The sequence below is a fragment of the Astatotilapia calliptera genome, chromosome 12 (assembly GCF_964374335.1).
Source record: "Astatotilapia calliptera chromosome 12, fAstCal68.1, whole genome shotgun sequence".
Taxonomy (NCBI): Eukaryota; Metazoa; Chordata; class Actinopteri; order Cichliformes; family Cichlidae; genus Astatotilapia; species Astatotilapia calliptera.
The window spans coordinates 30,331,378-30,349,276 of NC_137433.1; the positions used below are offsets into that span (position 1 = coordinate 30,331,378).

Below are 17,899 nucleotides of genomic sequence, written 5' to 3' on the forward strand. Positions count from 1 at the left end.
TAAGAAGTCTAGATGCCTTCTTTTTCTCAAACTCAGGCAGAGTTTGAGGCAATAAGGCAATGCATGCTTCTTTTGGCTACTAGGATCATCTGCCTCTATCTTACCCTATCCCTAGCATCCTGTTCTGCCACACCAACTCTCTGCATGTCCTTGTCAGGGACCAAGCAGTAAGGCATAAAGGACACAGATGTTTAATTCAAAAAAGGGGTTTATTGTACTGTTGCCCTGAGAGGGCAAACGGACTGCAACTTAAGAAAACACCAGCAATAAGATAAACGCTGCAAAAGCACACAAAACACAACGGAAATAGGAAAAAAGAAAACAGAAATAGGAAAAACAAAAATAGGGAAAACGGATTTCCAAAAGCACAAGATAAGTGTTTCTGGGGAGACAATAACCCAACGGACCAGTTGCAGGAACCAAAATATGCTAAGAATTGCGCTGGGAGACATTTAAAAGAAGTGGAGGATCTATCGGTTTTGTGAGGAAAGAAAAGATGAGAGGTAAGTGTGTTAGCCTAACTATTAGCCTAAAAATCCGTCACCAGTATTGTTCTGCCTTTTATAACTTAAATCGGATATTATAGTTGTAAGCTGCCCTAGAGCTCCCTCTAGTGGCTGCTTTGTAATATGGGTTCGGTTACTTTGGGAAAGGAAAAAATGAGAACGTGAAGAAGAAATAAAAGATGGCGGAAAGTGATACCGTAATGTTATCGTTCTAAGCTGATACGGACCTTAAAATGTTGTTGCCTTGGACAAGATATGTCTGTAAGTATGAGTGTCGATAAAATAATTATTCTTTTGTTTTGTGTAAAAATGGTACGATAATTTGTACATTTGAAAGTTTTATCTTGTTAGCTTGCAGTAAGAGTGTAACAAGCTAGTTCACAATGTTAGTTAGCTAATACAGTATTTTGTACTTTCAGTTTTACGATGGTCAAAGAGAAGGCAATGGTCAGAGGCCATTCTTCAATAAATCAGCGCAAAAAGGAAAATAAGTCTGGTTATTGGAGCATCGTTATCTCGCTGTCTAGCTGGTGAAACTAAGAGACTCAGGGCGAGGACAGCATAGTAAAAAGACATTAGCGCAGCGGGCACAACCACGAGGAGCTATTTTCAGCACATCAGTTATGAGTCTACGGTCAGGAAAGCAATATCAACTGGATCTTCCAGAAGAGGAAGAAACACCAGACCAAAGAGAAACAAAACAAGTGCACAACGCAGAGGATATGGAGAACAAGGATAATGCAAGCAACGCAGACACACAGGCGGAGTCTAGACGCTCGCGTACATCCAAGCGTTCATCCACAAGTTCTGCAGCACTTAAAGCACGAGCAAAAGCAGAGGCTGCACGTGCACAGCTGGCGTATTCAGAAAGAGAAGCAGCTATAATGAAACAAAAAACTGAACTTGAGGCAAATTTACATGTTTTGAGCTGTCAAAAGGCTGTTGCAGTTGCAGAAGCAGAGGTTGCAGTTTATGAAGAAGAGGAGGAGGGACTCTCAAAAAGTGAACTGCGCTATCCATTGGTGGGACCACCCGCCAGTCCAAAACAACGCACAGCAGAGTATGTACAAAAACACTCGGATATTTGCCTTGAAGGATTCAAATTAAAAGTAGATCCACTTGCCTGTCACAAAGCTGCACGTGAACAATGCGAAATGGCTATGAATGCAGATATAGACAATGACGGCTCACACAGTGCTCAAAAGGCTAATGTTAAAGTGGAACTCCAAACACAACAGAGAGAGAGACTGGATTCCCCCAAACCTTATCCGTACAACACTCTTCAAACATCAACAGAGACACAGGGTGTCCAGGATATTACAAGGTACCTGACACGGAGGGAAATGTTAAGTACTGGACTTTTGCAGTTTGATGACCACCCAGAAAACTACTGGGCGTGGAAGGCATCATTTCAAAGTGCTATTAAAGACTTGCACGTTACAGCTCAAGAGGAGCTAGATTTAATGGTCAAATGGCTTGGAGTGGAGTCTGGTCACCAGGCCAAAAGAATCCGATCAGTCCATGTCTTTAATCCAGCTGCAGCTCTCAACCTTGTGTGGCAAAGACTCGAGGAATGTTATGGATCTCCAGAAGTGGTAGAAAATGCACTGTTAAAAAAGATTGAACAGTTTCCCAAACTAAACAACAGAGACAACACAAAGTTAAGAGAGCTGGGTGACGTTCTGCAGGAAATAGAATGTGCAAAAGATGGAGGATATCTACCAGGCCTCTCATATTTGGACACAGCTCGCGGAGTCAACCCCATTGTGGAAAAGTTACCATATGGACTGCAGGAAAAATGGATTGCAACAGGAGCAAAGTACAAAGAAGAACATAAAGTTGTTTTCCCCCCTTTCAGTGTCTTTTCAAAGTTTGTAAGACAACAAGCCAAAATAAGAAACGACCCAAGCTTTGTCATCACACCTCCTGCCGACACAAGCTTCAAGAAGGAGAAAAGCTTCAGAGGCAGTAACAGGCAAGTGATTAGTGTACACAAAACGGACATTCCTACAGACACTAGTTCACCTCAAAATAGTTACAGCAAGCCTATAGAAAGCCCTGACAAGGTATGCCCAATACATAAGAAGCCTCACCCTCTTAAAAGGTGCAAGAGTTTTAGAGCAAAGCCCATAGATGAGCGCAAGTCATTTTTAAAAGAGAACAGAATCTGTTTTAAATGCTGTGGCTCTACTCAACATTTAGCAAGGGACTGCAGGGCTCAAATAAAATGCATGGACTGTGGTAGCGACAGGCATTTAGCAGTGCTACATCCAGGTCCACCCCCTGCTCCAGCTGAGAGCTCTGGAGCTGATAAAGATGATGGCGGGGAGACACAGGATAATGCAAATGCCTCAGTTGTTTCCAAATGCACAGAAGTCTGTGGTGATGCAGATAGCCCACATTCATGCTCAAAAATAAGTCCTGTGTTAGTCTATCCAGAAGGCGAAAAAGAACAGGCTAGAAAGATGTATGCAGTGCTTGATGAACAAAGTAACAAGTCACTAGCTAAGTCGCAGTTTTTTGAGCTCTTTAATATTAAGACACGCTCAGAGACTTACAAGCTCAGAACATGCTCAGGACTGTCAGATAATGTCGGCAGAACAGCAGTAAACTTCATGATTGAGTCAATGGATGGTAAAGTAAAGCTCCCACTCCCAAACCTGATTGAATGTGACATGATTCCAGACGACAGGAGAGAGATTCCCTCTCCACAAGTGGCCATGAAGTTCTCACACTTACAGAAGATAGCTGAAAAAGTACCTCCTGTAGAAGAACAAGTACCTATTCTGTTGCTTTTGGGAAGAGACATTATACAGGTACACAAAGTCAGAGAGAGAATCAATGGGCCACACAATACACCTTATGCACAGCGTTTGGATTTAGGCTGGGTTATAGTTGGAGAAGCCTGCATGGGGAAGACGCATAAGCCCCCTAGTGTGAGTGTTCTCAAAACACATATTCTCCAGAATGGCCGTGCTTCTTACCTCTGCCCATGTCCTAACACGTTTCAAATCAAAGACCAGTTAAACACCACACCTAACCCCAAAAAGGACAGGGGAAACACAAACACCAATCAACTGGGAGAAACTGTTTTTGACAGGACAAAAGATGATGACAAACCAGCACTGTCAGTAGAGGACAAAGACTTCATTGACATCATGGAGAAGGAGGTGTATCAAAATGAATGTAACAGCTGGGTGGCGCCTTTGCCATTCCGCTCTCCAAGACCAGAGCTTCCGAGTAACAGAGAGCAAGCATTCAAGCGCCTCCAATCTCTCAGAAAGACATTAGACCGGAACCCTGAAATGAAAAGACAATATATCGAATTCATTCAAAACATGCTGGACAATGACCATGCAGAAGTCGCTCCACCTTTGGACTCAAACAAAGAACACTGGTACTTGCCATCCTTCGGTGTGTACCACCCACAAAAACCTAATCAGCTGAGAGTAGTCTTTGACTCAAGTGCAGAATTTGAAGGACAGTCCCTTAACAAAGTCTTATTAAGTGGACCCGACCTAAATAACACACTGCTGGGTGTCCTTATGCGTTTTAGGAAAGAGCCTGTAGCATTTTCAGCTGATGTGCAACAAATGTTTTATTGTTTTGAAGTGAGAGAGGATCATAGGGATTATCTGAGATTCCTTTGGTATAAAGATAATGATCCCGACCAAGGTATTTGTGACTATAGAATGAGAGTTCATGTTTTTGGGAATAGCCCTTCCCCAGCTGTGGCTATTTATTGTATGAGGCGTGCTGCAGTCGAGGGAGAAAAAAAGCACGGACATGATGCAAAGCAGTTTGTAATGAGACATTTTTACGTTGATGATGGTCTCGCATCCACAGCAACAGTGGAAGAAGCTGTTGAGACACTCACAAGCGCTCAAAAGATGCTGGCACAGTCAAACTTAAGGCTACATAAAATAGCCTCTAATGACCACAAAGTAGTGGAAGCGTTTCCTGCTGCCGAGAGAGCCAAGGATCTAAAAGACTTGGATTTAGAGTTGGACGACATACCCCTGCAAAGGAGCTTGGGGGTACTGTGGAATCTTAAAAAGGACTGTTTTACCTTTCACGTCACCACTGAACAAAAGCCGTTCACCAGGAGAGGTGTCTTGGCCACTGTTAACAGTCTGTATGACCCGCTGGGTTTCGTGTCACCCATCACAATGCAGGGAAAAGCTCTTCTCCGTGAATTGACCTCAGAGCAAAAGGACTGGGATGAATCACTTCCTGCAGAAAAAGAAGATGAATGGAGCAGATGGAGAAGCTCATTGAAGGATCTTGAGCGGCTTCAGATACCGAGGTGCTACCTCTCGTTCTCCCAGGCCATTGCTGTGAAAAAAGAACTGTGCATATTTTCAGATGCCTCCACCATGGCCATAGGAGCAGTGGCATATCTGAGAGCTATTGATGGTGAAGGTCAGTGGCACACAGGTTTCATCATGGGCAAGTCCAAAGTAGCCCCAAGACCCGCCCACACTGTTCCTAGATTGGAGTTATGTGCAGCAGTGTTAGCTGTAGAGATGTACGAACTCATTAGAGATGAGATTGACATTAAAGCAGACACTGTCAGATTTTTCACAGACAGTAAAATTGTTCTTGGTTACATACACAACAACACAAAGAGGTTCTACACTTACGTGGCTAACCGAGTGATTAGAATCAGAAAGACTACACATCCAGCACAGTGGTTTTACATAGCCACTAGTGACAATCCAGCAGACACAGCCACTAGACCAATTGCAGCTTCTGCATTGGCTTCTACAAACTGGTTTAGTGGTCCTTCCTTTTTGACACAACACGACATAGAGAAGTCTCACTGTGATAGTTTCACACTGATCGATCCTGACACAGATGCAGAGATCAGACCTGATATAACAAGTTTTGTTACCAAAGCCTCAGTAACACAGCTAGAGCCATGCCGTTTTGAAAGATTCTCTCATTGGATGAGATTGTGTCGCACTATTGCATCACTAAAGCGTGTGGCAGTATCATTCAAGAAAACAAACACAGAAGGTAAAGGCTGGAAGTGTTTCAGTGAAACTAACACCACAGATGAAGTGTCTAAAGCAGCAAAGTTCATCATTCACACAGTACAAAGTGAAACGTTCAAAGAAGAGTACAGATGCATAAAAGAAAATCTGCCACTTCCAAAACAAAGCTGTCTTCAAAGGTTAAATCCAGTTATTGATGAAGATGGGCTCCTCAGACTAGGAGGTCGATTGGCACCTGCTAACCTAACAAAAGATGAGAAACATCCACTCATTATCCCAAATGCTCATCATATAGCCATCCTTCTTATTAGATACTATCATGAGAAGGTAGCGCATCAGGGGCGTCACCTAACAGAAGGAACGCTCAGAGGTGCTGGATTTTGGATTATTGGCAGTAAACGGCTCGTCTCTTCTGTTATTTACAAATGTGTTCTCTGTCGAAAGCTTCGAGGACGACTTCAGACCCAAAAGATGGCAGATTTACCTGTGGACAGGCTGACACCAACGCCACCGTTCACTAGTGTAGGACTGGATGTCTTTGGACCCTGGACGGTCACCACACGTCGCACCAGAGGAGGGAGTGCAGACAGTAAACGCTGGGCTGTGCTTTTCACCTGCATGTCCACGAGAGCTGTGCACATTGAGCTCATTGAAACAATGTCAACATCCAGCTTCATCAATGCGCTGAGGAGATTTTTCTGCATCCGTGGACCTGCTCAAATACTCAGATCTGATAGAGGTACAAATTTTGTTGGAGCATGCAATGAGTTGCAAATTGATCACAAGGACACAGAACTAAACTCATACCTGCAAGAGAAAGGATGCACATGGCTGTTTAATCCCCCACACTCGTCACACATGGGTGGCTCGTGGGAGAGACTTATTGGAGTAGCAAGGCGCATCCTAGATGGTATTCTGTTGAAAGCCGTACATGTCCAACTAACGCATGAAGTGTTAAGTACATTCATGGCAGAAGTAATGGCAATAATGAATGCAAGACCACTTGTACCAGTCTCAACAGATGCAGACAAACCAAACCTTCTCACTCCAGCAATGCTCCTTACACAAAAGGTCAGTGCATTATCTGCACCAACAGGAAGCTTTGGACCGCCAGACCTCTACTCAAAGCAATGGAAGCAAGTACAGTGTTTGGCAGACTCTTTTTGGAAACAGTGGAAAAGTGAATATCTTTCAACACTACAGCAAAGGAGAAAATGGACTGATGATAAAACAAACATAAAAGTTGGTGATGTTGTGTTATTGAAAGATGCTCTCGCACACAGAAATGACTGGTCCATGGGAAAAGTTGTAAGAACATTTGAGAGCAAGGACAATAAGGTTCGAAAAGCAGAAGTAAAGACTGTGAAAGATGGAAATGAAAAAGTGTTTTTGAGACCCATCGCTGATATGGTTTTGCTTTTATCAAGTGATAAATAAGTGTTTGAAATAGCCCTAAACTGTTCAAAATGTTTATTAGAAAAGTTTGTTCTAGTGGCACAATTATATTGTACCAGGCGGGGAGTGTTCTGCCTTTTATAACTTAAATCGGATATTATAGTTGTAAGCTGCCCTAGAGCTCCCTCTAGTGGCTGCTTTGTAATATGGGTTCGGTTACTTTGGGAAAGGAAAAAATGAGAACGTGAAGAAGAAATAAAAGATGGCGGAAAGTGATACCGTAATGTTATCGTTCTAAGCTGATACGGACCTTAAAATGTTGTTGCCTTGGACAAGATATGTCTGTAAGTATGAGTGTCGATAAAATAATTATTCTTTTGTTTTGTGTAAAAATGGTACGATAATTTGTACATTTGAAAGTTTTATCTTGTTAGCTTGCAGTAAGAGTGTAACAAGCTAGTTCACAATGTTAGTTAGCTAATACAGTATTTTGTACTTTCAGTTTTACGATGGTCAAAGAGAAGGCAATGGTCAGAGGCCATTCTTCAATAAATCAGCGCAAAAAGGAAAATAAGTCTGGTTATTGGAGCATCGTTATCTCGCTGTCTAGCTGGTGAAACTAAGAGACTCAGGGCGAGGACAGCATAAGTATTATATGAATCATAATAAAACACGCCTACCATGTTTTGGGTTCCTGCAACTGGTCCGTCAGTTTATTGTCTCCCCAGAAACACTTTTTGTGTTTGTTCCTATTTCTGTTTTGTGTTCCCTTATTTCCATTGTGTTTTGTGTGCTTTTGCAGCAAGATAGCAATTGACAACGCCTCAAACAAACATAAGACAAACTGACCTCCTGGAGGGAATTTAAATACTGGCTTAGCTAAACCAAATGACACTCAAGGGGGAAAACAAAATGGCTGCCATATAACCAACTAATCCAAAACGATTAAACAATCTTGAACACCCCCCCCCCCCCCCCCCCAGGCGATGAATCATGTGGTTTCATCCAATTAGGCTTTTCAGCAGTACTTCAGCTCTCCTAGCCCTGTGCCACATCTTTTGCCAGCCAGGAAGGAGAAGCCAAACGCCAGGTAACTCAAACAAAGAAAGATGTTTTAATATAACATAAATCAGAACTTTGACCTCACATTGTTAATGTGCGTGCAAGCCATATAAACATTCGAAGGTGTAATGAAAAAATAAATAAATTTAATTAAGAAACAATATTGGACAATAAGTACAATATATTTAAAGTAGTGAATGCAAAGCAAACTAAAGTGAAGTAACTAATGGTGAGGTGTGGCGGTTACCCCGTGTGGCTTGCCATCACAGTCCTTCTTAATTATGTCTTGATGAACGCTTAATAATCCAGGTAAGGAAATCCCTGAATGCTGATTCTATTCCTCTGGACATAAGTGGTTGAAGGGATCCCAGTGGTTTCTTTAGTCCCAGGCTTAAGAAGTCAGTTGGATAAGTGATGAAACACTTCCCTCACTAAAGACATTATGTCCAGATGAAGAGAATCAACTTTGTGGGTCCTCCTTCATGCCATCCATCAATCTACCCTCTCAGACTTACTAAAATACATTTTAAATTCTGCAGTTATTTGTAACCCATGTTACAATACAGGGCTGCTAATCCCCCTATTATTTATAGTTATTGCTTATTATTGTCACATGGGGTCCTGTGAGGCTGTTTTGCATGTACAACAACCTTACCTTATGCACAGGAAGTAGTATCTATCTCTTTCTGGTAAGATCTTTCCAAGTGTCTCTATCCGATCCGTACCGGAATCAGGTAGACCCGATTTGTACAGTCACGATTTTGTACATGCGCAGTAAGGACCGGGGAGTCCTGATCCGTAACTTTTTTTTTTTGTCCACATTAGAGATACTTATTATTGTTAATATCTTAACAGATACTCTGACCCGTAACAATCGTAAAATGCTTCGAGCGGAAGTAGTAGCCTTTTGCACATGTGTGGTACCGATCGGGTTTCCTGTACGGATCGGGTAGTAGTAATGGGTCAAGTGTGTTGCAGCAAGACAAAGATATCCATTCAGTGCTACAAACCAGAAAATGTTGTGCATTGTTTTTACTTATCTTGTTGTTCCTTGTAGTGTAACATAAGTGTTTAAAACGTTGTAATGCTAGAAGTGACATTTGTAATACTAGATGCGATGCTAGCTGCTACCCTTACATACTTGGTTATACATGATGGATAATATTTGATTTTATCCTTTTGGAGGAAAAGAAGTTGATCAGCTCATGTTCAGAACAGAAGATAGAATAAAAGTTAATTGTTCTGTACTGTTTGTGTAGATTCTGGATTACCACCGAGCCCAGCCTAATGAGATTCTGGATGATTGTGAAATGGTGTGGCCAGCAATTGGATTATGGGAAGTCTCTGTAAACCTGAATCAAACCATTTTTTGGATTTTGGATAAACCTGCACTGTTAGTCCTACCTGGGTAGTAGACAGGTAGAGACTGCACACTGACAATTTCTTTTCAAATACTGCTGTTTGGGTCTCAACGAACAATAAATTACAATTCAGAGTGGGATTTTCTTATTTCAAGACAAGACGTCATGGTGAAAGGCAAATGTCCTGTGTATAGCCTCAGTATTTGCATGTGGGTGGGAATGTAGGTCCACAAGTTGGCAGTGGAAGAGTTAAATATCTATTTTGAGAAAAGCTGTTAGTGTAGCATATTCATGCTATTGATTCCGATATTAGTAGCATATCTGCAATATTATAGATAACAACCATGACTAAGAAAGACACTGACCCCACCGGTGCTAAGTGGCTGATGGAGATTGACAAGAAAAACTTCCTTTTAAAAAGAAGAAACATCTGGCAGAATCGGGCTCAGGGAGGGGCAGCCATCTGCCACGAAAATTTGGGGGTGATGGGAGGAAGACAAGACAAAAGACACAGTATGAGAAAAGAGTCAGAAATTATTAATAACTAGTGATTAAATACAAAGAATAAACAGAGAGAGTGAAAAGAGGTAAGGGAAGAAGAAATAGTGCATCATGGTAAGCGCCCAGCAGCCTGTCAAGTGCTGGGGTGATATGGCACTATGAAATCTTAAGATAAGATGGGAGCTGGTTATTTAAGGTCTTGTATATGAAGCGAATATTTTAAATTTGATTCTGGATAAAACAGAGAGTCACAGATGATGACTCGGTGCTAAGACAGAAACTGATTTCACTCTTTGCCCAAAAAGTGATTTTAAATTGTAGTACTGGATTAATTCTCTAGGCTCTGAATAAATAAAATTGAATTGAATTAAATTTAATGGACTGAACTTTGATTTTGCACCTTCAGATCTAACAATAATCTTTAGTTGATATATACTGTATTGCTAGGTTTTCACTTGTCTGTTTCCACATGCAGATGAAGTTGAGTGCCATCCTATGCTTAATCCACGGTGTTTAATATGATGTAGGTAGGCTGACCCTTTGCACAGCCGAATGGCTTCAGCTTTTCTGGGAAGGCTTTCCACATGGCTTATATGTTTATTGGAATTCTTAACTGAATTCTTAACAAGTGCACCAGGAGTGCATTGTTAGGTTAGACGCCAATGTTGGACGAGAAGTCCTGGCTCCCACAATCCCAGCTCTAATTCATCCCAAAGGTGTTCTTTCAAATTGAGGTCGGGACTCTGTCCAGGCTAGTCAAGTTTTTCCAAACCAAACTCTTTCATCCATGTATTTATGGACCTTGCTTTGTGTACTGCTGAATAGTAACTTTGAAACAGGAAAGGACCATCTAAATTGTTCCCACAAAGTTTGGAACACTACATTTTACAAAATGTCTTGGTATACATTAAAAGTTCCTTTAACTGGAACTAAGAGGTCAAGCCCAGCACCTAAAAGACAACCCCACACCATAACCTCCCCTCCACCAAACTTTACACTTGGCACAATGCAGTCAAAAAAATACCCTTCTCCTGGCAACTGCCAAACCGAGACGTGTCCATCACATTGCCAGACTGAGAAGCAGGATTTGTCACTCCAGAGAACACATCTCCTTTGCTCTAGAGTCCAGTGGCAGTATGTTTTTACACACTGCATCTGACGGTATGCATTGCGTGACTGTCTTCTGCTCGTCAAATACATTTCATTGCAATGTTGACCCTGTGCCAACTTGCATATGACAAATAAAACTGAAAACTGAAAACAAAAAATGCTTGGTGCACTTTCTCAGCCATGGAAACCATAATAAGACCATATGAAATTCGGAGGTCTGTAACGTTGACTCTGCAGAAAATTGGTGACCTCTCTTATTATACAGCTCAGCATCTGCTGACCCCGCTCTATTTGGGTCAGTGTCAACTATCACTTTGTGCCTGTAATGACTGCTGTTATTACAGTCACTTTCATTTTGTTTTGATATCACTAACAGTGGACTTTGGAATATTTAGTAGTGAGGAAAGTTAATTGGATTCTGGGCACAGGTAGCATCCTATCACCGTACCAAGATGAAATTCACTGCGCTCCTGAGAGTGGCCTGTTCTTTCAAAAGTATTTGTAGAAGCAGTCTGTTTGTCTAGGTATTGATTTTATATATGTATGGCCAGGAAGTGATTGGAACACAATGCAATGTGCAATCAATTATTTGGATGGGTAAGTGAACACTTTTGGCAATATATTGTATGTATTGTAAATCCATTGAATGGAAAAAAGTGTTTAGGATTAAATGTGGGATTTCTATAATCCAGAAATTTGACTGAGAGATACCTCACTAAAAAAGTATGCTAATTTTGAATTTTGTCCAGGATTCACAAGAGTTGCGACAGTAGCATGTTTTCTACCATAGTCCATTTTACCACTGTATTGCAGATACTCTTATTTTAATGAAACTGTAATAGTGAGCAAACCAATTGCTGTACTTTTGAAAGCAAAACCTTTCCAGTGCTTGAAACAAAATTTAATCTGCTCAACAGTACATTGCCTCTTTGGCTCTCTTTTGTTTCATAATGCAACCAAATGTTTCTAATGGCTGAAGGGCCTTGGCATCTGAACTCTGTTGCTGTAATATGTGTAGAATTTGGGCTGACTTTGTCTTGTTGAAATAAGCAAACCTTGTCACAATAAAGGCAATGAACCTTGTTCACTACGGCATCCTGCCGTACTTCCATTTTTGTATATGAGATAACTCATTTACCTAACCCAACAGTATAAGAGGAGGAAGCCAGGAAAGGCATACCCTTTAAAGTGTTTCCTCAGGACACCAGTTTAGAAAAACTGTTTTAAAAATACTGGTTTAATTTGCTAAGCATTCAGTCCACGATTTCCAACAATAATTTCAAATTTGAGTTAAGTCAAAACTAGTATTGCCAAAACACGATTATTTTAATAATATGATAACTTTATTTTTGAGCTATGTCTCTTTTATGGTGGAGCACTTCTCTGTGATCTTCCATTTTATATACATGGAAAGCGGTTGGGAGATGAGCAGCGAAACCCCCAGCACAAAAAAGATCTACCATCAACAGCAAAAGAAACATGATAAAAAGGAAGAGTTAGAGATGAGGTGGGTTGCAAAGTGGCTTGCAGATGGAGAGAAACAGTAGGTAAGGCTAAAGCTGCTTAGTACAGTGCTACCTAACAACCTGAAGACAACAGTCATTAGTACTCATATACTGTACTGGCCATGATAAAATGTTTGTAATTTTACACGGAGAAATGGAGTTGCATTGTTTTACTATAGTACCACATTTTTGCAATCAGCTGTTGAATTATAGTTAGTTAGTAATTACCCTTAATAATTACAGTGCAGTCTTGGTGATGAATGCCTTCCTTTTAGTGAATATTTCCTTCCGTTCCTAGATTTTATTTGTAATAGTGACAACTGAAATGAAGGAGAAAAGAAAAGTATTTATTTGCTCTCAAATTACCCAGTGTGGCTGTGTTTTTTAATCAGAACACACTAAGATGATCTATCTTTTGTTATTTCTACAGGATGATTTTTTTAGACAGATTTTTTGTCACATCTGAATTTATTAATCAGTATCAAATTTACTTTCTACAACCAGTGGGGGCCTCACTGGTATCCAGACATTAATATTGTAAAAAATATTACTTGTTTCTACCATATGCTTACTGAACTAATTATTTGCTTTAGCTGTAGCCCCAAGATGCATAGTTTAGCTGAAAAAAAAAAAACATAACTTGACACTATAACAATAATTTAAAATGCACTGATTCAGTTCTGCACTATAATGTAGCTGGGTTGGCAGTTGCTTGAATGCTGTGGATGTTACTGCCTTGTGACTGAGAGGCCAGAAAAATGTGTTTGGTTAAAGTGAGGGAGCAAGGAAAAGGACAAGTGGAGAAACAGCATGTCGGATCAATGAAGCACACATGGGTAAGCACTGTGAAAGGAACAGACAGAAGTGACAGAGCGATATTTTACATCAGCAGCAGGGCTTCTTCAGTGATAATCACATGTAGGCCCACTGCTAATTAAAGACAGGTTAATGATGAATGGACAGCGGCGTCTGCCACTTGGACTTTCTTCTTTAAATGCGACACTAGGGGGGGCTGTCGCTCCTCCTTAGCGTATTGCCGTGTCGCTGGACAGACAAGCAGATAGACAGGCAGAGAGGCAGTAAGGCTCACGTAGGACTATCTCCGTCTCCGGAAATCCTCCCATCCTCTCCCTGACTGATTTGCAATTCAATAAGTCACAATGTCATCTCTTTAGCTTTTACACGTTTAGCTGACAAAGGGAACCAGGGATGCTGCCATATGAAATATCATCTCGGACTCAAAGAAGAGCCTAATGTTCTTTCTCTTCTCACTTGTTCATCCCTCTGTCACACACACACACACACACACACACACACACACACACACACACACACACACACACACACACACACACACACACACACACACACACACACACACACAGTGATCCTATCAATATAAAGTGAATGAGTTTTATCACAAGGTGCTTGATGGATCACATTCAGCAGTTGTGCAAGCTGCCAGTTAAAGTGGTTGGTGCGCGCGTGCGTGCGTATAGGTGGGTGCTCGTGCGAAGTTGTCTTCTATCGATTACGGAGAGAACAGGTGTAGCGTGTGTCTTTGTATGAATAATGCAGGGAGAGACTTTGTGCACGCAATTCGCTGAGACCAATACACACAAACAACGCGGAGAAATAGGCCTCTTCTTATAGGACATATTCATATTGTAAACTTTTTTTTCTTAATCTCGTTAACATCAGAAGCTCCATTATTCTTGGATATATCCTTAACCTGTTTCCTCCGCACTGATGTGTTATTGTAGATCACCTGCAGCTAATTTTCCCGTGTTTTCATTATTATTGTAAGAGCAGCAAAATCTATCCTCTTAAAGAGTTCCTGTTGTTGCAGTGTGGGTATTTGTTTCTTTACCACAATGACCCAGTATTAAGAAAGTAAGGAAAAAACATATTAATGCATCTTATAAAACAATTCGGAAAAAAAAAAGAAAAAATCTAAATAAAGTTCTATACACTCGATTGGTTACTTTACTGTCATTCAAATCTCCAAATCCCGCCCTTATCCCTCACCCTCCTCTGCCCCAGTCGCTATTAGCCCCCCTTCTCCTCCTCTTCCTCCTCCTACCTCTGCCGGCTGGTGGAAGCTTCAGACCTCCTCTTCTGTCCTCTCCTCACTCCATCCCACGGACGAGTGTACACAGATTCTTAAGTTGAACCCAGACGCGCACACACAAGACAACACTTACAGCAAGAGGACGATAGTCGGAGGAAAGGTAGAGAGGGAAAAGAAAGGAGAGTGACGGAGCTGCTGCCGAGCGAGCAAAATTTGGATTTTAATTTATTAAGCGAGCCCTAAATGACAGAGTTGTCTTTGCTTTTTACTGTTTCAAAGTCCACTGTGAAGTGCACTTTTTTTTCGGGACTTCGTGTGACCCTCTGGTAATTTTTTAAAAACTTTGCAAGAAAGAAAACTGCGACAAAGGCAAAGAGAACAGCGCTTTAACCGTCAGCTTTAACCGTCCCGTATGGATAAATAAGGCAGAGAAGCGCACTGGTGGAAAAAAGCTCACTACGGGGAATTTCATTCATTCATCGGTTCTGGCTTGAAGGAGAGAGAGTTTTTTAGGGGGAGGCGGATTAAAAAAGAAGCCAGCTTGCACCGGAATTGCCCATTGGGGGGTTCCTCTTTATTACTGACTGAAGAAGGATTTATAGTTTACTCCAAATCTCATCTGCTCGGTGTCTTAGGTCAAGCACAGCGGGACCGCAGTTTGGTGAAAATGAGATTGATGGCACCAATGCGATAGTAATCTTTCTGTGGGAACAAAAGGAGAAAGAAATATAGAAATTAAAACATTGCCCTTTGAATCCTTATTGCGAACAGTCGTGGGGTTTTTTTTATCGACTGGAGGGATGGAGACGATCGCGAGAAAGGGAGGCGCGCCGTTGGGGTGTCGCCTCTGGAAGACGCTGCTTCTTCTTCTGCTGTGGAAAGGTAAGAAATGGAAGTGCGAACAAAAACTTGTTGCCAGCTTTACTTACTGTTATTTCATTGTTCTGGACTGGAAAACGGAATTTCCCGCTCGCTATTATTTATCTAGATATTTCATTTGTGGTGTCATCTTAGAAATGCGACATTATAGGCAAAACTGATAACTTTTGTAGTACTTACAACAAAGGCATACATTATAATTGTATTTATATGAACTCTTTTTGTTAAAATGTTTCCTAGGGCGAGTAGATACCCCGAAGACTGTTAGAAATTGAACTATAACAGTGAGGTGAAGAGAAACCAAACACAAAACTTAGTTACCCAGCTTGCTATCCTGCAAGGAAACAATGTTAATAATAACTTAAGTGTCTTAGAAGTGTCACACTGGACCAAGTTAAAGTAATTCACACCATTTTTGCTTTTTTACTGAGATGGTAACCAACGACAGGGGGTTATACCAACATCACGATACTTGCCTAGAAATTCCCAGAAAAGGCAATTTCTCGTCTCCTAAATAACAACCGAATAGCCAGTATTCACCTTGACGCCTCATGTATCCCCTCATGTGTGTAGAATAATAAGTAATTGAGTCCAAGCTCAAATGACAGATGCATTCTAACTGGTGCCACCTGAGACACGCGAACCCTGGCTAGTTGCTGACTTGCTCATGTGCCAGTTTGAGTTCTCTGAGAGGAAAGACCTGAGTGTTTCCTGGACAAAACTATACTTGCTTTTCTATAGTGGGGGGCGGGATCAGCACTGACTGTTTGCAAACATTTTCTGCTGCACACTTCAAACAAGCTCTAGAGGTTGTCCCTTGTTTGAAAAAAGAAAAAAAGATCTAAAGGATTTTTAATGACACGACGTCCCTCAAACGGAAAGAAAATCAACCCTTTTTCTTCTTTTAAAATGTACTCGAGTGTCGACGAACAGAGAAAACGACTAGTAATTGCCTTACTCGCCTATGTTAATTGAAGTTAAAAGAAGCTATAATAAGATTCTGTCTTTGTCGGGAATTGGACACATTAAGAAACAAGAGAGCGGTTAATATCTCCATCATCCAGTTAAGTGAATAACTGACTTATTTGCAGAACTTAAAAGCCCCTTTTTATAAATCTGACCTGACTCGTAAAAACCACGACACTCCAGTTTAACTGGTCTTATAAGATCAACTGAATCCACATCGGGGGGTTCTTATTCACAGCGCCCGAAGTGCGCAAAGGATTTTCACTCTCGTGCTCAAGAGCACTTGTAAAATAGAGCTGAGATATTATTAATTTAGCTCAGGTAACACCACCTGACTCAGAGGAGGGAAAAAAGCAAGACGCACAATCGGAACGAGGCTTTAGAATATTTTGCATTTAAAGCGTGGGCGCGATTTTACGCCTCCGTTTTAAAGACAAATGACAAATCATCGGCATTAGTATCACGTTTCCTATGAGTGTCTTCTGTGTTTGTGCGCGCGGTCGTATCTGTGTGTTTTAATCAGCTCCGATCACTCACGGCTCACTTAGCAGTTAACAGTGACTGCGTTGTGCGCTCCCGAGCACGGTGGTCGTTGTGCTCGCGGCGCAAGGCGCACGGACTGGAGATGGCGAGAAGGGTCGACGCGCCGGAAAACAGCTGTGTCCCGCAAAACGGCTGAGTAACCAAACACTGAAATTATCTAAAATATTTCTCCCCTCTTCTCCTGTAACATTCCCACTTCTTCTCTTAGTGGAATGAAACGCAAAATAGTGTAGGGACATGGACGGTCTGTGACTTTTGTCTGTACACATTGCTCTTTGACAGCTTTTCTGGTTTGGATGGTCGTCAGTATTGCTCCCCCCTCTCTCCATTTCTCTCTCACTCTCTCTGTACAGGTTAAGGTCCGCTGCAGCTCGGCTGTGGTTAAACAGTTTTCATTGGGCACATGGGGAAATCTGGCTCTAATCGTGTAATAATAACACACCTAAGGCTGTTTAAAAAGCAAAAGATTAACCTTGCCTTCACTCTATCTCTTTCTGCCAGTGCATTCTGCCGTTTCAGTACACAGTCAAAGTGGTTCCTTGGTGCAAGTGTTCCCTGTTCATTTGTTGCTACATTGGCTGTGTCAGCCTATGCTCGCATTTACAGTAGGTGTATGTCTGTGCCCTCCATTAGTCACATAGGCCCTCAGTCATCTGCATTTGTGTGTATGCCGCTGTCTGTCATACAGTAGCTGCGATCTGTAATACTTCACAATTTTCCACCTCCTCACTTCAGTCCCAGAATTAACAACTTTGAAAGACATTTTGTTCAGATGTGAGATAGTTTTCTGTTTTGTTCTAAGTATTACATGTCACATCACCTCCTAATTAGGGATATTTATTGTACCCCGATCTTCCAATATATCACCGTTTGTGTCACCCTTATGACTGGCATTTCTATTTTCATGTCACTCAGTTTCACTGTAATTACATCATTGTGGTATTTCATCATCCAGGTCATCTCTAGGATGACATTGTAGGCTTGTTCAAACACCAAGGATCTG

General features: G+C 41.4%; 1 protein-coding gene and 1 long non-coding RNA gene across 2 annotated transcripts in view; both read left to right on the plus strand.

Annotated features, from left to right (window-relative positions):
* Nucleotides 1-654: 654 nt before the first annotated feature.
* Nucleotides 655-994, plus strand: LOC145432291 (uncharacterized). The gene is made up of 2 exons (XR_013912574.1): nt 655-767; nt 926-994. It is a non-coding gene; the product is annotated as an uncharacterized LOC145432291 (long non-coding RNA).
* Nucleotides 995-14,166: 13,172 nt separating this feature from the next.
* Nucleotides 14,167-17,899, plus strand: part of LOC113033269 (transmembrane protein 132C) — a 305,934-nt gene continuing 302,201 nt past the window's right edge. Inside the window, exon 1 of the mRNA XM_026186903.2 lies at nt 14,167-15,390. Within this exon, the coding sequence (XP_026042688.2) occupies nt 15,309-15,390 (82 nt within the window). The 5' untranslated portion in view covers nt 14,167-15,308. The remainder of the gene's footprint in view (nt 15,391-17,899) is intronic.